General features: G+C 36.4%; 1 protein-coding gene across 4 annotated transcripts in view; it reads right to left on the reverse strand.

The window, feature by feature from the left end:
* LOC102748456 (ELKS/Rab6-interacting/CAST family member 1) overlaps positions 1–19266 on the reverse strand; it is a 169999-nt gene that overhangs the window by 8903 nt on the left and 141830 nt on the right. For all 4 annotated transcript variants that reach the window (XM_081820987.1, XM_081820989.1, XM_081820986.1 and 1 more), the window contains 3 exons: positions 5758–5895; positions 3899–4039; positions 2778–2918 (listed from right to left, as the gene is read on the reverse strand). In XM_081820987.1, the coding sequence (XP_081677113.1) occupies positions 2778–2918; positions 3899–4039; positions 5758–5895 (420 nt within the window). The remainder of the gene's footprint in view (positions 1–2777; positions 2919–3898; positions 4040–5757; positions 5896–19266) is intronic.

A 19266-nucleotide genomic window follows, 5' to 3' on the forward strand; every position in this document is an offset into this window, starting at 1 on the left:
TGCTTTAAAGTAATAATAGTAATGTATTAGGTGATTATCATATATGGATAAATGAATGATAACAATGTCATCAGGGAAGGGAGGCAGGAATTGGGAGTATTCTGTTGTATGTACCTGCATAACACATAAAGTGGGATAACATTTTTTTGAAAGTGAATTTAGATTAAAAATGTCTTACTGCCTGATTTTTTGATATGACACCAAAAGCACAGGCAACAAAAGCAAAAATAGGTGGACTGCATCAAACTAAATAGCTTCTATACAGCAAAGAAAACTATCAACAAAATGAAAAGGCAACCTACGGAATGGGAGAAAATATTTGTAAACCTTAGAGCTGACAAGGGGTTAATATTCAAAATATATAAGGAACTCATACAACTTAATAGCACAAACACAAATAATCCCATTAAAACGGGTGAAGGACCTGAACAGATATTCTTCCAAAGAAGACAGACCAATGGCCAACAGGTACATGAAAAGTAGCTCAACATCACTAACCATCAAGGAAATGCAAATCAAAACCACAGTGAGATAACAACTAACATCTGTTAGAATGGCTATCATCAAAAAGACTAGAAATAAGAGTTGGCAAGAGTATGAAGAAAAAGGAACCCTCGTACCCTGTTAGTGTGAATGCAAATTCATACAGCCATTATGGAAAACAGTACGAAGCTTCCTCAGAAATTCTTAAATGGAGCTAGTATATGATCCAGCAATCCCACTCCTGGATATATATCCAAAAGAAATGAAATCAGTATCTCAAAGAGGTATCTGCACTCTCATGTTCATTGCAGCATTACTCACAAGAGCCAAGATACTGAAAGACTCTAAGTGTCCATCAGTAGATGAATGGATAAAGGAAATACGATGTGTGTGTGTATACTCAAATACTATTTAATCATAAAAAGAAAGTAAGTCTTGTCATTTGTGACTACATGGATGAACATGGAGGACATTATGCTAAGTAAAATTAAGCTAGACACAGAAAGACAAATACTGTATGATCTCATTTATATGTAGAATCTAAAAAAGCTGAACTCATTGAAGCAAAATAGAATGGTGGTTGTCAGAGGCTGGAGGATGGAAAAATGAGAAGGTGATCAAAGAAGGGTATAAATTTTCAGTTGTAAGATCAATAAGTTCTGGGAATCTAATGTACAGGATGGTGACCATACTTAATAATGCTGTATTGTATACTTGAAATTTGCTAAGAGTATTAAAAAGTGCTCTCACCACAAAAAAATAAAATAGTATTATGTGAGGTAATGAATGTGTTAACTAGTTTGTGGTAATCATTTCACAATGTATACACAAATCATCATGTTGTATGCCTTAAATATATACAATTTTTATTTGTTAATTATATCTCAGTAAAGTTGGGGGTTAAGTCAAAAATGTATATGGCAAACTTTAGGGTAATCACTTGAAAAAATTTAAGAAATATAACTGATATGCTAAAAGCAACAAGAAAATGGAATTATATAAAATGCTCAATTAAAAGAGGGGAGAAAAAGCAAAAAAACAAATGAAACATACGGAAAACTACAGTATCAACCTCCTTGTTGGAGTTGGGCATTGTGGAAGGAGTATAATAGGAAAATATCAATAATGAATTAAAATGAAAGAAACAATCATCCAGAATGAAACAAGGGAAAATATGAAAAGAAAACTGGCCATTAGTAAAACAGGTAATAAACCAAAGTAGGGGGAAGCCATCAACCTCCTCCACCCAAAGATAACTTTATTTTTTCTCATAAACCTAAATATAAAGTCCAAGATAAGAGACTATGGTAACAAAGAGGTTAAAAATAAACAAAAAGAAAGAAAATGTGGGATTGTCACAAACAGGGGAGTTTGGAATATGAATGAATAATATTACTCTTGATAGTTACCGCTCTGTTTTATAACCCTAAATACACAGAAGCAGCTTCATCTTCGATATTCAGGTTTTATATAGAAAACTGCCTCCACCTTTTCAGTGAGGAAAAAAAGCCAGCTAAAATGTGAATTGGTCATAATCAGAATCCGTAATCTCATAAACAGAATTCTCCTACTTATTCACAATAACTTTAAGATCCTAGATTTTCTTTCTTTCTTTAGCCTAAAAACATGACTTTACTTTTGACATACCCTACATGAAGATTCACTATAAGGGTATCATGTTGAATACACCCAATATATGGAAAGAGAACAAGACTTAAAGTGTTGAGACTAGGCTGCACCCTTTCTTATTAGTCATCAATATCAACTGGCCTCAGTTAACGTAATTGCTCAAAAGTCATAGCTCCAATTCTCACAGAGTTGGTAGCTCAGAGATTAGAAATATGAAAGTGTTCTGAAAACTACAAACTGCCATATACATCTTAGAGGGAAATAAATCAAAGAAATGGAAAATAAATATCTGTACCACATCCTAATACTCGCCAGTATGGGTGACTATCATTGCTAGATTATCTCCTTCTAGGAAGCTCAATGCTAATGGAAGGAACATATCAGAAAATGAAGATTTTTACATTGTGGTCTTATACTTTGTCCATAAAGGAGCTGCATTTTTTAATCTTTCTCTAAACTGTCAATTTTCTAAGAGTTTGAGGATGCTCAGTAGTAAAATAAAAGAGGACAAGACCATTAAGAGAACTGATGAAGGTATAAATGATATTTTGAACTGTGGGGGATTTTTACATCATTGGTAATTTATTACACACTGAACACTGCAGAGCTCTCTACTATGTTCTTATTTAAAGCAAAGTAAGAAAAGTGGAAAAATTTTCTTTAACCTTTTTCAATTGTGATTCCATCTTCAGACACTCCTCCTTCTTCTGTTCCAAAGCAATCTCCAGTGACTTAAGCCGTGAGTCCTTTTTCAGTCCTGAGGAAGCCAGGGAAGAAGCATGCTCTTTCAGATCCAAGAGTGAAGCCTGAAAGAAGCAACACACATCTAGAATAAATACTAAGTACAAACAAAATAAAAATGTAAATTTTAAAATTTATTATCTTGGTGGCTTGTAGTTTCTATTTATTACTATATACTGACAATTCCATTTCAAGAACATTCATGAAATATAAAACAATGTCAGCTTCAGCTTTCAAGTCCTAACTAAAGTAAGTTGAATTCCCAAGAAATACCAACTGAATTGTGACTTAAAGAGTTCTATCAATACATATCCATTCCCATAAAATAAACGGAAGTAGATCAAGCTTCATGAATGAAACTAGTCACTAGCAGTAGTACTCACTACTAGTTACTGTAGTAGCTACACTGACGTAAATATAAAATACTTTTCCCTTTTAGAAGGAAAGTTCCACCAGAAACTTAAATTTCCATAAATTGCCTTAAAGATACTAGAAAGAAAATCGGAGAGTGTCCCTAAAGCTCAGGCATTATTACATGATCACAAGGCAGTATTTTTACTATTTGTGTCACATTAACAGGATCTTCCAAAAGCAAGACCAAAATATACTAAGTCACCTAAATGGTCAGCAATCACATAAGATTTCTCTGCCAATACTGAGATGCACTTGAAGACATATTGTAAATAAGCAGCCCTCCTCCATCTGCATATTCTTTTATCTATCACCTTTCTTACCATTAGCACAGTATTTTTCCATGTGTAACTGGCTTCAGTTATTTTAGGATCTATAAAAATGTCATTAACAAGTAAGAAACCAACTCGTAACATATTGAAAAAGCTAAACTTGGGAAATGAATGATCCAATATCCATTATGTCTCTGCAAAGCTTCCCAAAATACCCCTTAACATCTTCTGAAAAGGCCTGCTATAAGAATATTAAGAAAATCTTCCATCAAATACATTTTTATATGCATTATGTAAACACCAACAACATATACATACAATGCACTAAGCAAACCAAATCATTCTATTTTGGTGATCTTAACCTCTTTTTCTGAGAGGTCGCCTTGCAATAAGCTGACTTTTTCTTTCAAGTCTTTAAGATCTTTTTTGTAGTTATCAATTTCCTCTTGCTTCTCTCGTTCATCTCTGTCCCGCTGCTCCTTTAAGCGTTCAATTGTCCGCTCCTGATGAGAGAATACGTCAATCCGTAAGAAAATTCCTTTCATACTTCTATCATATGACTCTAATTCAGCTTTTAGCTGATAAATTTCACACTTTCATGCTCCATTCAAAAGACAGTGATAAGTTGTTAATAATCTACTTTTCAAGGAATTCATCCTTCCTACCTCTCTTGCAATAATAAAGATGTGGCTTTGTTCTTTTGATTCCCCTAGGTTTCTTTTCCTATAATCTCAAATAGTATTAGAAGTCCTTAAAGTATTCTTTTGGAATAATCCCCCTTTATTCAACTCCCAAGTATCCAAAAACTTTACACACATACAGCCCTAAGGGTGATAAGTAACAAATATTTCTTTTTTATATGTAATTCACGTGTTGCCCACAAGGCAATGGAAACAACTCAAAATTCACATACAAAAAAGGAAGAGATTTGGGAGATTATGATATGTTGAGCTTAGAGCATAAAAAAGTGGGGGGAAAAGAGAGAATCCATTAAAACTTCTGTCAACAGATACTCAGGAAGTCTAAAAGTTGAAGCAATTTAAGTATATTTCTGGTTATTATTTCTGACTGTATTCAGGGATCAAGCCTTGATCCCTGGCACATAGCCTGAAGCATTATGAGTCCAAGAGGCTTAAGGAACAGTGACCCTATTCCTTTAAAAAAAGAAAAAAAAACATCTTATCAGGGGGCACCTGGGTGGCGCAGTCGGTTAAGCGGCTGCCTTCAGCTCAGGTCATGATCCCAGGGTCCTGGGATTGAGCCCCACATCAGGCCCCCTACTGAGGGAGCCTGCTTCTCCCTCTCCTTCTGCCTGCCTCTTTGCCTACTTGTGTTCTCTGTCTGTCAAATAAATAAATAAAATCTTTTTTAAAAACCCTATTAAAATGCCCCACCAAGATTCCTTAAACCTCCTTCCAAGACATTAACACCTAACTGGCTGGGCCACTTCTTTATTTAGTCAACTATTCCTGAAAAATTAGGTTTGCTCATAAACAAAAATGAAGTAGCAAGGCCAAGATTAGAAAAACAACATGTTGTATAAATAACTAAAATCCAAGACTATATTAGGTAACAACATTGTACAGTAAAGGAGGACTATTTATATGTTGCTTCCTAATGGTCAATGTCTGATATTCCCACATCCCCAAATTCTAGTTGATGAGATAAATAAAAAGAACTTTTCTTTTTCTTCAGAAGAGAGTAAATGGGAATGTATGGCTTAGTCTTTAGAAATTTCAGCCACTGGGGGCACCTGGGTGGCACAGGTGGTTAAGTGTCTGACTCTTGGTTTCGGCTCAGGTCATGATCTCAGGGTGGTGAGATCAAGTCCCACATCAGGCTCCTAGCTCAGTGTGGAGTCTGCTTATCTCTCCCTCTCCCTCTGCCCCTACCCACCTCTCTCTCTAAAATAAATATAGCAATGAAAGAAGAGGGGAGGGGAGGGGAGGAGAAGAGAGTGGAAGGGAGGGGGAAAACTTTCAGCCACTACCCTCTAGTGTGAAATCCATCTTGCCTAGCAACAGATGCTTAAGTTGACAAAAACAAAATGGATTTTCTATCCCTTTATACTATCTACGACAGCAGCAGTACAGAAAGCTCTTTTCTCTTTTGCCCTAAGGGATGTCTTCTTTTATATCCAAGTCTCACTACTAGAGAAAATTTTAGATTAATGAGGAAGCAGAGCAAACGTGTCTACGGAGAGTCCAAACCAGTCACTCACTTTCTCTGCAAGGGCCTCCTCCAAAGTTGTCAAGGCTGTGTCGGTGTTGGTAGTGTCAGCCTGCAAGGATTTGACTCGTTCTTTCAAGCTGCTCATTTGCTTCTCCTTATCTCTAAGTTGCTCTTGAAGATTTTCAATCTAAGTGTGGGGGAAAAAAACGAAATCAAGAGAAATACAAATAGTCACAATAAAAATCATTTTAAGTTGGAAACAGGTAGACCAGGGTTGTCTCTGAGTGTATGTTCCATAGAAATAATTTAATACTAGGGTTTCAGAACTGCATGCAAAATTTTCAAGACAGAACTTACAGGCAGAACACAGAAAAGACACACATGTAGCTATGGACATTTATGCATATACATAAATCTCTAAAAAAATAAGGGAAGTAGCTAGAGAGAAAAGAGCCAACATATAGAGATGGGATTGAGGGAGGAATATAGGGAAGACATGAGAAATGGGATTACTTCAATAATGACACTGTAAATCACTTCACAGTGAATTGAGGATTAGAACAAGACAGTAAGAAAGACAAATCAGCTGTATAAAGAAAAATTGTTTGTTTTTTTAAGATTTTATTTATTTATTTGAGAGAGAGAATGAGATAGAGAGAGCATGAGAGTGGGGAGGGTCAGAGGGAGAAGCAGACTACCTGCCGAGCAGGGAGCCCGATGCAGGACTCGATCCCGGGACTCCAGGATCATGACCTGAGCCGAAGGCAGTCGCTTAACCAACTGAGCCACCCAGGCGCCCAAGAAAAATTGTTCTTAAATGCTAGTGTTAAAATATATTTTTATATCACCTTTTATCTAAACATGAAGCATTTTCAATGAAATTCCTTATTGTAGTTATTCATTCCTTCATACACATCTGTAATGTGTTCATTTACTCAAAGAAATATTTATTCAATTCTTTATATTACCAGGCACTAGTTGTACAAAGAAAAATGAATAGACTGATTTTTATTATGTTATAAGATGGTAAGAGAACTCACCATTATGTAGCTGAATCCAAGCTATGGATGGCCCTGTGTGCAATCTAAAGAGCACAAATTTTATTCTAGACACATGGCAACCATTAGGTATTTTTAAGCAAAGAAATAGTCTGGTCAGTTCTGCATTTTAGATAGATAATTCTGATGGCTGTGAAGAAAAAATTTAAGGGGACTTGCATAGAGACATGGAAAATAATTAGAGTTTATCAATTCAGGTAAGAGATACTGAAGATTGGGCGCCTGGGTGGCTCAGTTGGTTAAGCAACTGCCTTCGGCTCAGGTCATGATCCTGGAGTCCCGGGATCGAGTCCCACATCGGGCTCCCTGCTCGGCGGGGAGTCTGCTTCTCCCTCTGATCCTCCCCCTCTCATGCTTTCTGTCTCCCATTCTCTCTCAGATAAATAAATAAAATCTTTAAAAAAAAAAAAAGAGATACTGAAGATTAAAAAGCTAAGAGAGATGGAAAAGAGGGGGTGGGTTTGAGAAACATTATAGAGATAGCATGTTATCATGGGAGATTAAAGTACATATATGAAAAACACTGAGAAAAAAATATTTAGGAATTGTAGAGAGACAGTCTTAATAAACTAAAAGAAAATAAGGCAATTACTGTAGAACTCACAAACTTCATTCATTCATTCAACACATACTTGAGCTCTTGCTATGTGCCAGAAACTCTTCTAGGTGTTGAGAATATAGAAATAATCAAAACAGACAAAAAAATCCCTATCCTCAAAAAGATAACATCCTAATACAGCAGACAATAAATGAATGAAATAAACACAGTATGTAAGATGGTAATAAGTTCTATAGAGAAAAATTAAGCAGGAGAATATAAATTAGTCCCCTCTTGAGCTAATACTAGAGCTAGCTGGTATGTTTCACATGGCTTTCAAAAAGCAACATAAATGTTATCTCCTGGGACGCCTGGGTGGCTCAGTCGGTTAAGCGTCTGCCTTCGGCTCAGGTCATGATCCCGGGGTCCTGGGATCGAGTCCCGCATCAGGCTCCCTGCTCCACGGGGAGCCTGCTTCTCCCTCTGCCTCTGTCTCTCTCTCTGTCTCTCATGAATAAATAAATAAAATCTTTAAAAAATAAATAAATAAATAAATAAATGTTATCTCCTTTGAAAAGATTTCCTTGCTCTTACCTCTATGAGAATAAAATGCTCTTTGTACTCTATCACACATATACATGTTATATATACATACATACATACATACACTCTCTCCATTCTTTCATCTATCTATATGTTTACCACCTTTATCTCTATTTATCCCATCTATATATACATTTTAACACTAATCCCTGACCATATTGTAATTCTTTGTTTGATACATGTCTCCATAAGGAGACTGAATCCTGTTCCTCTACCCCAGTTTTCTATCTTCATATCTGGCACACACTAGGTGTATAATAAATATCAGTTCATTAATCAGTAAATGAATAATATATAAGCTTGGACTTCTAGAAACTGTATTTAGGCGTACACATAAACTCCTGCCAAGAATGGAACTACAAAAGAAGCCTAGATACTGGCTAACAGACACATGAAAAGATGCTCAATATCACTCATCCTCAGGAAATACAAATCAAAACCACAATGAGATACCACCTTACACCTGTCAGAATGGCTAAAATTAACAACACAAGAAACAACAGATGTTGGCGAGGATACGGAGAAAGGGAACTCTCTCAACACTACTGGTGGGAATGCAAACTGGTGCAGTCACTCTGGAGAACAGTATGGAGGTTCCTCAAAAAGTTAAAAATAGGGGCGCCTGGGTGGCTCAGTTGGTTAAGCATCTGCCTTCGGCTCGGGTCATGATCCCAGGGTCCTGGGATCGAGTCCCGCATCAGGCTCCCTGCTCCACGGGGAGCCTGCTTCTCCCTCTGCCTCTGCCTCTGCCTCTCTCTCTCTCTGACTCTCATGAATGAATAAATAAAACATTTAAAAAAAAAAAAAGTTAAAAATAGGACGACCCTATGACCTAGCGATCGCACTAGTAGGTATTTACTCAAAGGATACAAAAACACTGATTTGAAGGGGCACGTGCATCCCGATATTTATAGCAGCATTATCTACAATAGCCACATTATGGAAAGAGCCCAAATGTCCATCATCTGATGAATGGATAAAGAAGATGTGGTATATATGTTCAATGGAATATTACTCAGCCATCAAAAAGAATGAAATTTTGCCATTTGCCATGATGTGGATGGAGCCAGAGTGTATTATGCCAAGAGAAATCAGTCAGTCAGAAAAAGACAAATACCATATTTCACTCATATGTGAAATTTAAGAAATAAAACAGATGGTCATAGGGGAAAGGAAAAAAAGAGAGAAAGGCAAACCATAAAAGAGTTTTTAACTATAAAAGAGTTTTAACTATAGAAAACAAACTGATGGTTACTAGAGGAGAGGTGGGGGGGGATGGGCTAAATGTGTGATGGGTATTAAGGAGGGCAGTTATTGTGATGAACACTGCACATTGTATGTAAATGATAAATTACTAAATTCTACTCCTGAAAATATCACACTGTATGTTAACTAGAATTTAATAAAAACTTGAAACAAAACAAAAGAAGTCTAGATACAATGTTCAAATAACTTCTGCATTAATCAATTTAATATAAGCTCATTTAGGAAATGCCTCATTCTACAGGGAAAGAGAAAAAGTCTCTCTCTGGAGTCAATAAGAATTCCACAAGCAGGGCGCCTGGGTGGCTCAGATGGTTAAGCGTCTGCTTTCGGCTCAGGTCATGATCCCAGGGTCCTGGGATCGAGTCCCGCATCGGGCTCCCTGCTCAGCAGGGAGCCTGCTTCTCCCTCTCCCTCTGCCTCTGCCTCTCTCTCTCCCTGTCTCTCATGAATAAATAAATAAAAATCTAAAAAAAAAAAAAGAATTCCACAAGCAGAACAAATAAGCTCTGCAAAAAGATCTGGTAAATTTAGAATAAGATACCATAAATACTGTGTAAGGCTTAGATTTTTATTCTTTAACAATGAAATAATCATACAGGTAAACCACTAAAATGCCTGAAATGGGGTCCAGTCTTTTCAATGCCATTAAAAGTTCAAAAGCTGGGCGCCTGGGTGGCTCAGTTGGTTAAGCGACTGCCTTTGGCCCAGGTCATGATCCTGGAGTTCCAGGATCGAGTCCCGCATCGGGCTCCCTGCTCGGCAGGGAGTCTGCTTCTCCCTCTGACCCTCCCCCCTCTCATGCTCTCTCTATCTCATTCTCTCTCAAATGAATAAATAAAAAAAAATCTTTAAAAAAAAAAAAAGTTCAAAAGCTACTGTCAGAGAAAAGACCATCACAGATGAAAATCATTAGTCTTCCTTTAATCAGACACCACTATTAGAATCTCATATGGATCAATACTTAGGTAAACTCACAACCACTAAAGAGAATTTTGCCACTCAAAAATCTAATACTCCATATACAGAGAATGTAATGCCCTGGTGTTTACATGTTTAACCAGCTATGCATGTCATTCCAGTTGCTAACATATAAGCCTTATTAAGCAAATAAAAGATAAAATCACACTGCCAATTAGAATTTCTTGTCAAGAAAGGACAGTACAAGAGCCATTTTTTAAAATGAAATTTCACAGAACCAACCAAGTTTGACATACAAGAAAACAGATTTGTTTTAGGAGCCCACCTAATATACAAATAGCCCTTACACGCATCATAAGGATAAAACCCTTCTTTCCGCCACCCCCCCATCATCAGCATCTAAGAAAGAAATTAAGTTAAACTGCTGACAATACCAGTCATATAATTTATATGCAGTCATACTATTAAAGGAATCCATTCTTCTTTGCGGGCAAAAACTTTTCATAATATACTCAGGTGCAGAAGCTGCTAAACTTGGTAAAATCCCCATTAACAAGTTCTCCCTAAGCTACTTTCTTTTTCAATTACCCAGCTGTCTAAACAGATTGTTGAGTTGGAGGGGAGGAAAAGGATGGCTATTCACTTCTAAAGAGGAGGAATAAACATTCCATAGTGAAAAGAACTGACAAAATGAAGGACAGTAGACAATAAAATTGCCTCTTTTGGGCAAGTTGCCATCAGCAAGGAAGACCTGAAATAGACACAGATAAGTGCAAACTGGCCATGTAAGCACTGAATAAACCCTAAAGATGCTGTGTGTGGTATGTGGGAGGAGGAGTGTGTACAAAACTACTTGTCTTTTAGTTTACCTAACAACATGATGGATAGCATGAGCTCTACCGAGAGCTGCTGTTACACATCCTCACTATGGTTGTGATTCAAAATCATGCTCTTAACTAATGTTGACAATGTAAAAGCTGATCATCCAGATAGTGTCATATCATGGCATTTCAGTACTTATTATGCAATTTCTATAAAACATACAGTTTCCTATTTCTATACTAAATTCAATTATCCACAGGATCTAAAATAAATGATTTATAAAAAAGCTTTGACTACAATATCCAAGAAAAAAACTGGATCAGTTGTGCACAAACTTGAATGTGAACAATAAAAATGATTTGGAATCATGTTAAGTGGAAAAATACTCCTTTAAATATGCTTGGGCTATCTGCAACAAATAAAAACAAAAAACAAAACAAAAAAAACAGAACAACAACAACAACAACAACAAAAAACCCCAAAAAACCCCTCTCCCTTTTGTAGGAACAGAAACCACAGAATCCCTAAAATAACAATATAAGAATAATAATAATGGTGGTGGTGGTGAGGAGGAGGTGGTGATAACAGGTGATAACTAACACTTAAAAGGAACATGGTATTCTCATGGGGCACCCGGGTGGCTCAATCGGTTAAGCGTCTGCCTTCGGCTCAGGTCATGATCTCAGGGTCCTGGGATCAAGTCCCGCATCTGGCTCTCTGCTGAGCAGGGAGTCTGTTTCTCCCTCTCACTCATTCTCTCTTCCCCACCTCCTCCTCTCTCAAATAAATAAATAAATAAAATCTTAAAAAAAAAAAAAAGAACAATATTCTTTTTAAGTCAGGCATTATTATAAGAACTTTATATATAACAACTATTTAAGCATCACCAGAAGACTATGAAATAATTACTAGGCAATCTACCTCTAGAATCCTACTCTTAATCACTATGCTATAAATATGTTCTGCAATGGAAAAAAAAAAAACAGAAAAGACAATCATACCAATAACTCAAGCATCTTTACATAAACTATCTCCTATTTTTAAATACTGTTTACCTAATAAACATAGTACATTTTACTATGGTCACTTATATTAAAATAGTATGCCCTACTGAAGCAAAGAATGAAGGGTGAAGGTACCAAATCACCACAAATGCAAAAGTGAATCTTCCATGGAAGGAACATATATCCAAACTCAATACATTCAAGCTAGTGGGCAGAGCCAAACACACTTGATAATCAGGATTTCAGTATCATGGTATTATTAAAACAGTCTGTGTAGCCTGACTTCCAAGGGCTAGAAAGAAGCTAGTTTGGACTAGAAAGCACTTGACAATGAAACAGTTAAGATTTAAAAAGACTTTCCCTCTCTTGTTTTTGATCATATTGAAAATCAATGACTGTTACAGAAAATGACATATTTTATAATTCTATGGGCTTTTTTCCTACTTTCCACAAACCCTATCTCATACAGAAAGAGATCATGAAGTATCTATTAGTGTATACTCAATTCTGCATGAGTATAATTTTATAGAGATCAAAGGAATTGGTGCTCATTCTCTATGTCTATGTCCTTGATGATAAACAGGGAGGAGGGGCAACCAGGTTTACACCAGTTTATTATCATAGAGAAGAACTAAGAACTCAAGATTTTTAAAAAATGACTATTTATAGAAAGATGACATTTCCTTCTCTAATCATAGTATAGTTCAGTTAACTGGGTTGTAAAAAAAAAAAAAGACCAAAAATAACATAATTATTATACTATATAGAGCCTTTTTCTCCTCATACAATTTTTATTTTCCGGAGAGAAAAATATATGAAACCAGAGGAAGACTAATGCCAAATGCATGCTACATGTGAATTCATCAAAGCTGCATACCAATTCCACATTGGCACAGATTTCTTGACATCTTTTGTTTTGGTTTTTATCAGGCTTGCCAGTTGTCAGGAATTATCATGTTTCAACATGGGTGATTAATACTAGTCAAGTGGAACTGATTACTCTGCCTTTGAGGTTCTAATCACTGAGTAAAGGTAAAAGAGACTTCCTCTAGGATATAGTTCTAAGGACAAGGAATCCCAAACACTTCTTGCAATCACCTACCTACTTTAAACATCATTTAAAGAATATTTTTTGATGATGTCTCCACAGTTGTTCTAAGCAGTCATCAGCATCAATTTACTGTGTGAAGCAAGTTACTCAGAGAGGCTCTGATCTTTACCTACTTTGTTAATGGTACCTTCCAGTATCAAAGGCAGAAGTACAATCTGCATGAACAGTCATAACCGGGGGCAAAAAGGGATCTACAGTAATTAATAAAATATAAAAAGGAAAAATTTCCTAAGTCCCCTAATTTCTATATCACTGTTTATCTACTACCCTATGCCCTGGCAAAAAGTACCAACTAGGCACAATTATAATTTACCAAAATGAGTTTTTGCCCAGACTATTTATATTGGCCTTTAAATTTTATTTGTCCAGGGATGCCTTGGTGGCTCAGTCGGTTAAGCATCTGCCTTCAGCTCAGGTCATGATCCCAGGGTCCTGGGATTGAGTCCCGCGATCGAGTCCCGCATCAGGCTCCCTGCTCAGCGGGGAGCCTGCTACTCCCTCTTCCTCTGCTGCTCCCCCTGCTTGTATGCGCTCTCTCTCTCCTCTCTCTGTCAAATAAATAAAATCTTTAAAAAAAAGAAAAAAACGTTACTTGTCCAATCATGTGTTTCCAGTGATTAGAAGACACAAGAACAACAAATCATGAGAAACTCTAAGCAATGTTTTAAACTCAGTTTACGTTGTGAAAAGCTCCCATATCTATATTGGCAATTACTGTTTATGGTCTTTAATAAGCCCAGCAAAGATTTTGGTTGGTAACTAATTATTTTTTTGGTTGAGTTTCCTTCTCAACTGTGCTGTTCTCTCATCATGTAAGTCATGGAGCGGATTACTGTAGGTAATCAATATAAAAAATAAAATAAAAACTAGCTGGCTACGTGGTCTTGGGCAAGTTACTTATCTTTCTAATTATTTATCATAAAACAAAAGAACACTAATATCTCTTTCAATTCTAAAATACAACTGTATTCTTACAGGGAACTGAGAACATTTAAAAAGTAATAAACTTCATCAGAGCACCACTATATTTTATCTTAAAAACTGTTCAATTTGAACTATACAGAAAGTGTAGGTAAAACCTTTAGGAAAAGACACTCAATCTACTGCTCCTGACAGATTTTATTAATTGCTGAGAGGGAAAGTAAGTTGCTTGATAACCTTGCTTATGGGACAGATAATGGAATTAGGGACCACTTGCTTAGAGTAACTGGATAATATGAGGCAAAACTTGGGGAGACCAAAGGTCACTGCCAATCAAGATCTGCTTGGTAGACAATTCTATAAATGTCTCAAATGCTTTTTTAACTGGCAGGCATATATAAAAATTTGCCTGACCTTCTGATGCTAAAATCAAACAAAGAAGATCCACAAATTCACAATGGCAATCCTTCGGAGGTGGTGACAATGGTGACACTGCACTTAGGCACTCAACTTACATCATCTATGTGAGTGGCATCCCTTTAAGTTGCAAAATAACAATGGCTATCAAGACAGAATGGTCTTACATCTAATGGTTCAGTACATTTTAGTGATGGAAGAACCCAGTATTTTTAAATAACTAAAGCAGACATACTAGGCTTAGTTTCAAAGAAAAAGCAGCCATGATTCTTGTTACTTATTAACAATAACAAAGTTGAGAAAAATCAAAGACATAACAGGTGGCTAGCTAAGTTACACATGGTCTACCCACTGGATGGAATAATATGCAACCATATACAGTTTATTAACTGAGGATATGGAAACCTGTTTATCGTATAATATTACATGAAAAAGAAAAGTTATCAAAAAGTATGTACAATATTATCCCAATTTGAAGGAAGGAAAAGTTTAGTTTCACATAGAAATGTCCTTGTTAGGGCGCCTGGGTGGCTCAGATGGTTAAGCGTCTGCCTTCGGCTCAGGTCATGATCCCAGGGTCCTGGGATCGAGTCCCGCATCGGGCTCTCTGCTCCTTGGGAGCCTGCTTCTCCCTCTGCCTCTCTCTCTCTCTCTGTCTCTCATGAATAAATAAAAAAAAAAAAAAAAAAAAGAAATGTCCTTGTTAAAAGGTTTTTTCCATCTTTTTCAAATATTTAGAATAGACCTATACATTATTTCAATAATAATGACAAAAGCAAGAATTTTCTAAATGCTATCTAAGAAAGAAATCTTAGGATTTGTGATAAGTAATATGATTAGGATTATGACAAGAGGAGTTCTCTTATCATATGTACTTATCAACATGGGAAATCTCTAGGGATTTCTGCAGGACATGTAAGTAACTCTTCATTTAATATATACGTTTCAGGGACCAAACAAATCAAGCTGTCAGAGACTTTGGGGGGGGGGGTGGCTTGCAAAGCTAAAATAAGACTGGGAAACCACTAATGAATTCAGAGAAACCCAGACTTCCAAAAACCAATGGAAATACAAGGTCTGAAGGGAATACTAATAAGATGCTTCACATATTTTGAGTCTAAATTCAAGCTCCTCTCACTAAACTTTTATTTCAGCCAAGCCTACTTTTATGCTAACTTGTACTAATACTCAACCCTAGTGTGACAAAGCTGGGTTTCCCAGGAAGCAGACCTTGAGGCAGATTTTACTATGCAAGAAGTTTATTAAAGGGTACTCTTGGGATCACTACCAGTGGAAAGGAAGGGGGTCAGGGGAGAACAGGATTGTGCAGAGGGAGAAATTCAGGGGCCACAAAGTTCCAAGGGATGCAGACAACCCCATGAGGAGCTCTGAATCCAGGATGATCTTTAAGAGTTGTCTCAAGTCAGGGCAATGGATTCAATCTCTTATATCCTACAGAGATCAATCATTGGGATTTCAATGGAAAGTGGTATGCCCTTATGCAAGGGAGTTCTCTCACCAAGGCAATCTCCATAGGGGCTAACAACTAAGGACTATGTCAAAAGCACTTCCAGCATCTGGGCGAATACAACCTCAACCCTGGAGGGGTGGGGGAAGGTGCTCTGGGTCACTCATCACAGTATCCATTATACCCAGCAGCTATACTCTTTCTAGTTAAATTACAGTTAACATGAAATTGTTTGTATTTGAACAATTTATCTTGTATTTGAACCACATACATAATTTAATGGCTTTGTAAAACCCAGAGACCCTTCTTCCCAAACTTGTTTGTTTCATAGATGGTGGACATTTTTAATCAGGAGTTCATGGATGGCAGGGATGTATGATGTCAGAGTCCACATAAATGAGTTATGTACATTTTTATATGGAGAGAGCCCACAGCTTTCATCAGATTGTCAAAAGGGTAGGGGAAGTTAAAAATCATTCATCAGTGGCATTCTTTTCAAACACCCAGAACGTTGTTTAAAATGAACAGCCACTTCACTTAAAATTGCTCACTTAGCTACTTTATAAAAATACTGTGTTACCAAATTTGCTGTGTGTAAAATAAGAGTCTGGCCTGGGTGAGACACAGGGAGAATGGATCAAAACAATAATTCCTTGTCTATATACAATGGAAACCTAAGGATCTTATCAAATTTAGTAAATATTCCTTGATAGATTTGGATGAGTTTTCTTTTTTTTTTTTAAGATGTTATTTATTCATTTGACAGACAGCGAGAGAATGCGCACAAGCAAGGGGAGCAGCAGAGGGAGAGTGAGAAGCAGGCTCCCCGCTAAGCAGGGAGCCCAACATGGGGCTCAATCCCAGGAACCCTGGGATCACGACCTGAGCCGAAGGCACCCCTGAATTTTCTAATCCAAAAAAATTCCTCTAGAAAAAAAAAGGGTTAGGAGAAAAAAGCAAGCAGGTCTGGCAATTACAGGAAGATGAAACAGATAAAGAACAAAATACATGTCTGATTCTATTTCTATTAGAAAATAGAAGCTATTTTCTGGTTAGGGTGCACATACTGGTGTAACAGAAAGAAGAAACAGCACGAAAAGCTACTCCATCGAAGTCTGATTTAATAACTTCTTCAAGGTGGTTAATTATTTCAACTTCTCAACCAGAGTTGACAGGTACCTGGGCATTTATCCAAACGGCCATTCCCACAGGTGAGAATGCAATGCAAGTTAATTCATGTCAAATTAGAAGCAGTTTTTAAGCAGAAGAAAATACTGACTGTGCTTCAAAACTTTGCTCAGTATTTTTTTAAATCCTTTGTCCCTTTCTAGATACTTATCTATATATTTATTACTCTGACAAGTTCCTGCTATGAGGTATCCTGAGAGACCTCTAAGAACAACCTTTATCACAACAGGGATCTGACCCTTTCATATTTGCTTGCTAATTACCATTTTCAAGTTTAAAATGTGTGCTCAATCAAAATAGAAATCAGGGCACTCTGAACTAGAGCTTGCAAGACTCTGAGAATATTTTTATGGCATTCTATCAATAGAAAATGGACCCAGATAAACATAAATCCTCAAGTTATTCACTAATTACTCAAACATAGTTAAAAATCCAAGGAAATAATGTTTTAATAAGGGTCAAAATTACTTCTATATTGTATAAAGCATTACAATATAAGCCTCTGAATGGTTCTTATTTAGCACTTAAAAATAAGGCATTTATCCAAAGGCTATATTCTCTCAGGTCCATTCCTATTGCCAAGATGATAATGTTGATAGAACAAGTTTCCACATTTCTCCAGATGAAAACTGCAAGGCTATGTAAAAATACCCATCCCTATCCCAGGAATGCAAGGTTGGTTCAACATACAAAAATCAATCAATATAATGTACTATATTAATAAAGAACAAAAATGACACGATCATCTCAATAAATCTAGAAAAACCATTTGATGAAGTACAACACCTTTTCATGATAAAAACACTCAATAAATTAGGAATAAAAGGGGACTTCCTCAACCTGATAAAGGACATCTATAAAAAATCCACACTTAACATCATACTTAATGGTGAAAAATGAAAGCCTTTCTCCTAAGATAAATAACAAGACAAGAGGGCACCTGGCTGGTAGAGCATGCAACTTTTGATCTCGGAGTTGTGAGTTCAAGACCCACGCTGGGTGTAGAAATCTCTTAAAAATAAAAAAGTCTTTAAGAAAAAGATAAAGGATATAGGCTTTCACTACCTCTATTCTCCATTGTACCAGACATTTGGGAATAGCAATTAAGGAAGAATAAAAATAATGAAAGATAGCCACATTGGAAAGGAAGAAGTACAACTATCTCTTTGCAGATGGCATGATCTTACATACAGAAATTACTAAAAAATCCACTCAAACACTATTAGAGCTAATAAACAAGTTTAGCAAAGTTGCAAAATACAAAATCAATATACAAAAATCAGTTGTATATCTGTATAAAAAATTAATAATATGAAAATGAAATGAAGAAAACAATTCCATTTACAATGGCATAAAAAAGAATAAAATATTCAGGAATAAATGTAAAGAAGTTCAAAACTTATAAAGTGAAAACTACAAAACAATGATAAAGGAAATTAATGACAACCTAAGGAAGGTGAAAGACACTCCATGTTCATCAACTGAAAAACTTGGTATTGTTAACATGGCAATACTCCCCAAACTGATGAACAGATTCAACACAATCCCTATCAAAGTTCCAAATGCCTTTTTCACAGAAATGGACACACTTATCTCAAAATTCATATGGAATTACAAGAGACACCCCCCCCAAAAAAAAAAAACAATCCTGAAAAGGAACAAAGGTAGAGGATTCACGATTCCCAATATCCAAACCTACAAAAATCTACAGTAATCAAGACAGGGTGGTATGACACATGGAGAGGCATATACATTGATGGAACAGAATTAAGAGTTCAGAAATGAACACACGTGTCCATAAGCAACTGAGTTTTAGCAAGTCTTAAGACCATTCAATGAGAAAAGATTGTCTTTTCAACAAATGGTGCTGGGACAACTGGATACTCACATACAAAATAATGAAGTTGACCCCTTCCTTAGACTAAAAATTAACTTGGAATGGATCAAAGATCTAAATACAAAATCTAAAACTACAAAATCATAGGAGAAAACGTAGGAGGAAATCTTTGTGACCTTCAATTAGGCAACTGGTTTATTTGACATGACACCAAAAGCAAAAGCAACCAAGAAAAAAAAAAAGATAAACTGGCCCTGATCAAAATTTAAAACTCTTGTGCACCAAAGGATGCTATCAAGTAAGTGAAAAGATAACCCAGAGACTGGGAGAAATATTTGCAAATCCCTTATCAATATGGGTGGAGTCTCCAATATATAAAGACTTTCCAGAACTCAATCATAAAAAGA

Source organism: Leptonychotes weddellii, chromosome 5 (genome assembly GCF_054177405.1).
Source record: "Leptonychotes weddellii isolate Sample4059 chromosome 5, ASM5417740v2, whole genome shotgun sequence".
Taxonomy (NCBI): domain Eukaryota; kingdom Metazoa; phylum Chordata; class Mammalia; order Carnivora; family Phocidae; genus Leptonychotes; species Leptonychotes weddellii.